Raw genomic sequence first — 9,319 nt, 5'->3', positions numbered from 1 at the left:
CTGGAGCGGAGGCGGAAGCGCGCCGACCGGCTTCCGACCCTGCGGCGGGCCGCTGTGGAGGAGCAGCGGGTCATGGCCGCGGCCCAGCCGAGTCGAGTGGGCCTGGGGCCGCGCGTGGAGCCGGCTCGCGTGGGGGTCGGGCGCCGCGGCCGCGCGGGCCTCGTGGGTCCCTGGCTTTGAGCCGGGACCTCCCGTGGCTTTATTCTGCCTCGTCGGGTTTGAGTATCTGTGCACACGTTCTGCTGGCCACGACGTTTCCCCTGCAGCGCCTGCTCTTGCCGTTGCTGCACTTTTTGTGCGGCTTCCTCTGTGGTTTCGTTGCGCTGGGTTTAGGGTAAGAAGCCTCCGCCCTTGATGCGCGTGGTGAATGTCGCCGTTGGCGTCTTGGTGTTTATCGTGCCTTTGGTGGCCACAAGTTTCTATTTTAATATAGAAAAATGTGTCAATCTTTTATGATTAGTGCTTTTTGTGCCTTGTTTAAGGAACCTTTCCCTACCCCCAGTAAGTCTCCCTGTTTTTTCTAATGGTTTTAAAGTACTCATTTTAACATTTAAGTTTTAAATTCGATTTAGAATAGATTTAGTGTGGTGTAAGGAGGTAATTTCATTTTCTTCATCATTTGGATAACTTGGAGTTCTAGTGACATTTATTGAGTTAGTCTCTCTTTTCCCCAGCAATGTGCAGAGGCACCGGCCATATTTTTTAAAAATCTGGATATGCACGAGTGTCTTTATTAATTAATTTCATCCTAATGCTCACAGGAGGTGTTCTGGGTCAGATAAGATTTCTTACTACTTACCCCCTTGTAATAATAAGCATGTTGAGTCCCTCACACCTCCTCCTTCCAAGCCTTACCCCCCAGGGAAATACAAGGATAACCAATGGAATTTTTTCTTACAGGAGTGGCCCTGCAACATAGGTGAGGGATGACGAAAAGTAACTTTTCTGCTTTTATTAAGGGGAAGAGGTAGATGCCCTCCTCCCCTCTAGAAAGGGGTCTCCTCCCTCTTCCAGTCCTTGTAAATCCATGTAAATGAGTTTCTCCAGGGGCCAGAGGGCCCTACTGTCTCTTGTCCAGACTTTTAGGACCTGGAGCTGTCTCCAAGTTCCTGGTTCTCATTCCTTGAAATGTAAATAACTGGAAAGAGAACACTCTGTTCCCCCCAGTACCTGGGCACCTAATCCAAGGTTTAGCCACTTGGCTCTCTCAGAGAGATACAGGAAGTTATACTTCTGGAGCAGAGTAATTAACTGGACAAGTAAATGCTTGCAGATCGAATTCTCAATTCTCATGTAGGTGAAGGGTCTAAGGAGACCAGGGCTTTTTACAGGAGCACTGGGAACTCGAGGGAGTTTCCCCATAGCTTCTTTCTGGGACCTTTACTCTGTTAGTGTTCTCTCCATCTTTGTGCTAAAGAGAATCTCAGTTATACAATTTCAATTACAGTGTCCTTATAATAACTCGTGATATTTAGTTGGACAGATACCTCCACCTTTCTCTTACGTTAATGAGCTTTAGCCATTCTTGAGGAAAATTTCACAATCAGGCAAGTTTAACAAAATAACCCCACAGGGTTTTGTTTTTTTTTTTAATGTTTATTTATTTTTGAGACAGAGAGTGCGAGCAGAGGAAGCACAGAGAGAGGGGAACAGAGGATCCAAAGCAGGCTCCATGCTGTCAGCACAGAGCCCAGTGTAGGGCTCAAACTCACGAACCTCAAGATCATGACCTGAGCCGAAGTCGGATCCTCAACCGACCGAGCCACCCCGAGCACCCCTAGATATTGTATTTTTAAGCAAGAGCACAGACTGACCATCCACTTAATTTAAGCTCTCTGTGATGCCTTCCAGTAAGACATTTTATTTCCAGCATACAAGTCTTTTGAATCTTTTGTTAGATTTACTCGTAGGTATTTTGTGGTTCTCAGTACTATTGAAAATGGTGTCTTTAGGGGCACTTGGCTGACTCAGTCACAAGTAGAGCATGGGACTCTGGATTTCAGGGTTTTGAGTTCAAGCCTCATGTTGGGTGTAGTGATTACTTAAAATCTTTAAAAAAAAAAAGAAGAAAATGGTGTCTTTAAAAAAATAATGTTTTTCATTGTAGTTGCCACATGGAAATAGTGTATACCTTTCTGTAGAGGATGCTTTTAGTCAACAGGCTTGAGCAGTGGAAACTTGATCAAGGTGAAAGGGCCCACTGCGACCACCACCAAGTTGATTGCAAACAGACCATGCAAACAGTCTTGTTAATAATGCAACCCACCTTGAAATTGCCTTAGGCCCTAACTGACCAATAACAACCAGGCACAGTTCCTACGATTACCCAAAAAGGGAAAATTCCACACATTCCCATACTCTCACTCCACCTGTGGCCTCCACCACCTCCCTTGAAGACAGTCTCTCCTCTGCTGTCCCACCTGTTGCTCCCTTGTGGTGTATTCAATAAATTCAATAAACTTCTATCTCTTTTGTTCTGCTTTGGGTGAATTTTTTATTTTTTTGAGACATAGAAAGGGCGTGTGCGAGGGGCAGAGGGAGAAGGAGAGAGAGAATCTCAAGCAGGCTCCAGGCCCAGTGTGGCGCCTGACTCGGGGCTCCATCTCATGATCATGATATCATGACCTGAGCTGAGATCGAGAGTCAGACCCTTAACCTACAGAGTCACGCAGGGGCCCCTTGGGTGAATTATTTCACTGCCTGTGCTACCGGCCCCTACCTTATTGGGATGCCCCACTTGTGGTGGCCCCGTCTGATCAGGAGACCCCACATTGGGTCCATACATTGGTTTGTGTATTTATTTACTTAAGTGTTTATTTAAATAATGTTTATTTAAATGTTTATTTTTGAGAGAGAGAGAGAGAGAGAGAGAGGGACAGAGCGTGTACACATAAGTGGAGGAGGGGCAAAGGGAGAGGGAGACACAGAACCTGAAGCAGGTTCCAGGCTCTGAGCTGTCCGTGCAGAGCCCCACACAGTGCTGGAACTCACGAATTGTGAGGTCATTGCCTGAGCCAAAGTCGGACCTTCACCAACTGCGCCACCCAGGCGCCCCTCCATACATTGTTTTTTAACCAGCAACCATGTTAAATTCATTTTTAACGTCTTTTGGTGGATTCTTTTGAGTTCTCTATCAACATAACCATCGTCTGAAAAAAGACGATTTTGTTTTTTCCTCCTCAATTCTTGTGTCTCTAATTTCTTTTTCTTGCTCTTCCGAGCTGACTGTGAAATAGAAGCAATTGTGGGCATCGTTGTTTCTAGTTTTAAAGGGAATACTTTTTTAAGTTTATTAATTTTGAGAGAGAGGATCCGAAGCACACTCTTAAGTACCAGCTCAGAGCCTGACCCGGGCCTTGATCACATGAACCGTGAGATGATAACCTGACCAAAATCAAAAGTACAACGCTTAACTGACTGAGCCACCCAGGCGCTCCAAGCTAATTTTTTATGCACCAGCTTTAAGATCATCATAAATCTTACTTTAATTGATTATTTTATTTGAGAGAGAAAGCATGTGCATGCTCACAGGAGTAGGGGCAGAAGGAGAGAAAGAGAATCTTAAGCAGGCTCTGAGCCAAGCCTTGACTGAAGGCTCAATCCCATGACCCTGGGATCATGACCTGAACTGAAATCAAAAGTCGGACACTCAACCGACTGAGTCATCCAGGCACCATGATAAATCTTACTTTAAATTTCTTCCTCAAAGAATACATCAGGCCCACATAGTTTTACTGGTGAATTGTACCAACTTTTAAAGAAACAGATCATTCCAATGTTATACAAACATCCAAAAAATAGGGAAAGATTAAATTTGAGGTCAATTTAACCTTGATACCAAAACTAGAAGAGATTAGTAAAATAAAGTGACATTATAATCCAATTATAAACACAGAGGCAAACATCCCAAACAGTATCAGCAAATGGAATCTAGCAATATGCACAAAGTAAACAAGCCATGAGCAAATTGTTTTATTTCAGGAATATAAAGACCACTTATCATTAGAAAGTTCATGGCATTTACTACCTTAAAAGCTTAAAGGAAAAAAACAAAACCATCTCAAGATATGCTGAAAAATCAGTCAATAAAATTCAATGCACATTGATGTAAAAAGTTTTAGGAGATTATGAATAGAAGGAAACAGGCACCTGGGTGGATCAGTCAGTTAAGCGTCCGACTTCGGCTCAGGTCATGATCTCCTGGCTCCCAAGGTCAAGCCCCGTGTGGGGCTCTGTGCTGACAGCTCAGAGCCTGGAGCCTGATTCGGATTGTGTGTCTCCCTCTCTATCCCTCCCGACTCACATTCTGTCTCTTTCTCAAAAAAAAAAAAAAAAAAAAAAAATAGGAGGTAACATTGCTAGCTTGTTAAAATAACTACCAAAAAATCCTACAGGAGCAAAAATAGGCAGGAATTGAAAGTATTCCCTTTAGAGGTGCCTGAGTGGCTCAGTTGGTTAATCATCTGACTCATGATCTCTGATATTGCAGAGCCTTCTGGAGACTCCCTCTCTCTGCCCTACCCCCACTCATACGTGTGGGCGCGCGTGCTCTCTCTCTTTCCCTTTCAAAATAAATAAATAAACATTAAAAAAAAAAAAAAAAGCTTAGGGATGCCTGAGTGGCTCACTTGGTTGAAAGTCCAACTTCTGCTCAGGTCATGATCTCGAGGTTTGTGCGTTTTTTATTTTATAAGTGGGCTCTACGCCCAGCACAGAGCCCAACATAGGGCTTGAACTTATGATCAAGGCTTGAGCTGAGATCAACAGTCAGTTAACTGTACTATCCAGGTGCCCCTCTACTTCTTATTTTTATTTACCTATTTTTATTTATTTATTTATTTATTTATTTATTTACATTTATCCGAGCCCAATGTGGGGCTTGAGGGGCTTGAACTCAGGACCCTGAGATCAAGAGTCACATGCTGTACTCACTGAGCCAGCCAGACACCCTATACTGTGTTGCCTTTTTCTTTTTTTTAACTTTATTTATTTATTTTGTGAGAGACAGACCTCGAGAGGGGGAAGGGCAGAAAGAGAGGGAGAATCCCAAGCAGACTCTCAGCACAGAGCCCGGCATGGGGCTTGAAATTGCAAAACCGTGAGATCATGATGTGAGCCAAAACCAAGAGCTGAACACACAACCAAGTGAGCCACTCAGGTGCCCCACCATACTGCTTCTTAAATAAACTTTATATTTTGGAAAAATTTGACAGAAAACTTGCAAAGACAATAAAAGAGTTCCTATATACCTTTCAGTCAGTTTCCGCTAAGATTAACAGCTTCCATAACTATGGTACATTTGTCAAAACTAAGAAATTAATATTAGTACTTCATGATTAACTAAATCACAGACTTTATTAAGTTTCACCAATTTTGCCACTACTGTCCCCCCCTTTTTTTTCATGTTTATTTTTCACAGAGACAGGCAGGGTATGAGCAGGGAGGGAGCAGATAGAGAGGGAGGCACAGAATCTGAAGCAGGCTCCAGGCTCCGAGCTGTTCAGCACAGAGCCTAACATGGGCTTGAACCCACAAACCACAAGGTTATGACCTGAGCCAAAGTTGAACACTTAGCCAACTGAGCCGCCTAGGCACCCCACTACTGTCCCTTCTCTGTTCAAGGATCTAATCCAGGCTGCCAATTTGCATTTAGCCTTATTATTGTTATTATTATCATTATTATTATTTTAGAGAAAGAGAAAGCAAGTGGTAGAGAGGGGCTGAGGGGGAGAGAGAGGGAGAGGGGGAGAGAGAGAATCTCAAGCAGGCTTCATGCTCAGCACTGAGCACAACAGGGTATCGATTGATTCCAAACCCTGGGATCATGACCGAAGCCGAAGTCAACGGTTGGGCACTCAACCAATTGAGCCACGCAGGTGCCCTTATTCCCTTTTTTAAGGAAGATTTTTTTGAGATTTTATTCGTAAGTAATCTGTACATCCAACATAGGGATTGAATTTACAACCCTGAGATCAAGACTCCCATACTCTACCAACGGAGCCAGCCAGACACCCCTAGCCATTTCATTTTTAATTTTTTTCTTTCTTATTTTCGAAAGGGAGACAAGAGATGGTGCCTGCAGGGGTGGGGAGGGGCAGAGAGAGGGAGACAAAGGATGTGAAGCAGGCTCTGTGGTGACAGCAGAGAGTCCAATGCCGGGCACACACTCAGGAACAGTGAGATTATGACCTGGGCTGAAATTGGGCGCTTAACTGACTGAGCCACCCAGGCGTCCCTCATTTTTAATTTTTATTTGTCTCACTTTTCAATACCTCTTGCATGCTTCAGGTTGATTAACTTTGTTAATGTTCTTGTTCCATTTTTTCCCATCTACCTGCCTGCAATTTTTATAATCCACTTATATTTTTAAAGTGATTATCCTTGAAATTTTACAATGAATATTTAATTTAACCAAATCTAAATTTAAACAATTTTTTTAAGTTTATTTATTTATTTGGGGAGAGAGAGAGAGAGAGAGAGAGAGAGGGAGAGAGAGAGAGAGACAGTGTGTGCATACATGGGAGCGAGGCAGAGAGAGAGAATCCCAAGCAGAGAGAGAGCCGAACTGGGGGCCTTGATCCCACGAATGCTGAGATCATGACCCGAGTCGAAGCCAAGAGTTGGAGGGGTACCTGGGTGGCTCAGTTGGTTAAGCTTCTGACTTTGGCTCAGGTCATAATCTCCTGGTTCTTGGGTTCAAGCCCCCCCCCCCCCCCCATCAGGCTCTGTGCTGTCAACTCAGAGCCTGGAGCCTGCTTCAGATTCTGTGTCTCCTCTCTTTGCCCCTCCCCTGCTTGCGCGCTCTCTTCTCTCCCTCTCAAAAATAAATAAACATTAAAACATTTTTTAAATAGTTTATTTATTTTTAAAGATTTAGTTTTTTAATTTTTTTAGAGAAAGAATCTTTTTTTTTTTTTAAGTGTATATATTTTGGGAGAGACAGAGAGAGTGTGAGTGGGGGAGGGACAGAGAAAGAGGGAGAATCTCAAGCAGGCTCCATGCTGCCAGTACAGAGACCAGCACGAGGCTTGAACTCACAAACTGTGAGGTCATGACACGAGCTGAAATCAAGAGATGGAGGCCTAACCACCTGAGCCACCCAGGTGCCCCGAAAGAGAATCGTAAGCAAGCTCCTGCTCAGCCCAGAGCCTGACATGGGACTCGATCCCAGGACCCTTGGATCACGACCCAAGCTGAAATCAAGCGTTGGGACACTTACTGGGCTGAGCCATGCAGGCACCCCAAGGTTTTATTTTTAAGTAATCCCTACACTGATGTGGGGCTCGAATTCATAACTGCAAGTTCAAGAGTTGCATGCTCCACTGACTGAGCCAGCCAGGCACCCCTATTACTCTTTTGCTAAATCCCACAAACTAATATTATTATTATCATTTTATACAGGCAGTGTTTTTTCAATTTTTACATGTTCACTTTTTTGTTTCCCATCTGCCATACTATAAAGCAGCTTGTGCTAGACTTTTGAGTGACGTGATCTCTGTACAGAGAGAGAGGCCATGTGGAGCATTACAGAGGAACCAGACATATCAATGAAGCTTTGGACCTTAGCCCAGTTCCATACAAGCAATTTTGTGAATTCGGCCAACACCACCTAGAGTAGTAGAGCCTAGGCCCAGCTAAGCCCTGCCTGAATTCCACAGAATGATGAGAAATAATAAATCATCTTTTACACCACTAAGTTTTTTAAGTGGCTTGCTATACAGAAATAAATACCTGATCTGCTTTACCATGAAACACGTTTCTTGATATGAGGCAGTGTTGTGCAGGATCCCATGTCAATGAATCAGGCATTCTGCAAGCTTTTGGATGTGTATGCCAGTGTAGAGGCACTGTTGTCTGGAAAAACAAACACGTATCTGTGTAAGTACACAGTTCCATAGGGATGAATCACTGTCCGCCTAGAGTAAAAAGGATCCAATGTAATCAACCTACCTTCATGTGACTGGCTGTTCTACTCAAGGAATAGTACCTCATGGCCAATCTCTGGTGTGGCTGGAGCTAGAATAGAATAGCCTTGGTGGATGGCCGACTGACCTCACAGATGGACTGCCATAAAATTGTAACCACAGAATCTAACATTAATACCAGGCTTGACTTAACTCTCACAAGTCATAGGACAGGCACCATTAGAATCCCCATTTCACAGTAGAGAAAAACTGGAGTCTGGGAGTAAAAGGGTTTCATCGCCAGCAAGAAAACACATAAGATTTATTTTTTCGTTTTGTATTGTCCATATTCACATTATTTTATTGCAGTTTAGTCCCAGTAGAACATATAGGTCTTGGGCCCTAGAATAAAATCAGGGTGGGGACTTTTTTGGCTTCCCCTTTGGGGCAACTTGTTTGGACCCCTCCCACCTGTCTCTTACAGGGCGGAGTTTCCTTCCCTATCCCGCCTTAGAAACTACATTTCCCAGCAGGCTCAACACCGGCACTGACGCACTTCCTCCCGGCGTCCCCCGCGGCGGGAAGGAGCTAAGTGGGCTCGAGGCCGACGCGACCAGCGTTCGTCGCCGCTGCCGCCACCGCTGCCCGTGCGCTGAGAGGAGTCGTCGCGGCCATCCCTGCCGCCCTCGCCGGCCATTATGTCCGCCCAGGCGCAGATGCGGGCCCTGCTGGACCAGCTCATGGGCACGGCCCGGGACGGTGAGTCCGGGCGACAGGCCTGGCGAGGGGCTGGGCAGGAGTGAGGCGAGGCCGCCGGGCGGCCTGAGGCGGGGGCCGCGACCGTCTGCGCCTGCGCCGGGCACCCTTCCCTCCCCCGCGCGCCGACCGCCGGCGCCGGGCCTTTGTCTGAGCCGGTTCGCCTTGGAGGCGGCCGCGGCCGGGCCCTCCCTTGCTGGCGATGGGTCCCCTCCCCATTTGCGGTTGCGACTTTCTCCCTGGCCGGCGCCGCGCGACTCCTTCCCGCTCCCGCGGCCCCGCGCCGCGAACCGGGAGTCGGCGGAGGGCTGGCGCCAGCGTGGGCTCCAGGTCGCTGACAGCCGGGTGGTGGAGCTCCTCCGAGGCTCCTCGGGGAAGAAGCTACATACACCCGAGCGAGCCGGATGGGCCTTGAAACCCCCGCCGTTCCTCTTCTGTACCAAGGGGAGCTGTGAATTGAGCTTTTCTAACGTGGGTTCCTGCCGAGTGCTTTTCCAGCCCCCTTTCCCCCTAGTCACACAGGAGAGCCTCTGTTTAGCCAGCGCTTGGCAGTCGTTAGGTAGGTCTTGCAATGATTGTCGTAGGGAGGAGTGAAAGATCATGATGGTTGTCTTCAGGAGAAAGCGGTGGCACCTCGCAAAGGTGTATACCTGCTGTGG

General features: G+C 46.2%; 1 protein-coding gene across 4 annotated transcripts in view; it reads left to right on the top strand.

The window, feature by feature from the left end:
• The first annotated feature begins 39 nt into the window (after positions 1 to 39).
• Positions 40 to 9,319, top strand: part of LUC7L (LUC7 like) — a 44,525-nt gene continuing 35,245 nt past the window's right edge. Inside the window, exons 1-2 of one of the 4 annotated variants that reach the window (XM_053213308.1) lie at positions 40 to 334; positions 8,438 to 8,663. In XM_053213308.1, the coding sequence (XP_053069283.1) occupies positions 8,603 to 8,663 (61 nt within the window). In that variant the 5' untranslated portion in view covers positions 40 to 334; positions 8,438 to 8,602. Of the gene's footprint in view, positions 335 to 8,437; positions 8,664 to 9,319 lie in introns of those variants that run through there. The other 3 variants (XM_027043775.2, XM_027043774.2, XM_027043776.2) reach the window with 3 other exon arrangements.

The sequence above is a fragment of the Acinonyx jubatus genome, chromosome E3, assembly GCF_027475565.1.
Source record: "Acinonyx jubatus isolate Ajub_Pintada_27869175 chromosome E3, VMU_Ajub_asm_v1.0, whole genome shotgun sequence".
Lineage (NCBI taxonomy): Eukaryota > Metazoa > Chordata > Mammalia > Carnivora > Felidae > Acinonyx > Acinonyx jubatus.
Note: the sequence above shows the minus strand (reverse complement) of the source record. Positions and strands in the feature narration are given on the sequence as shown.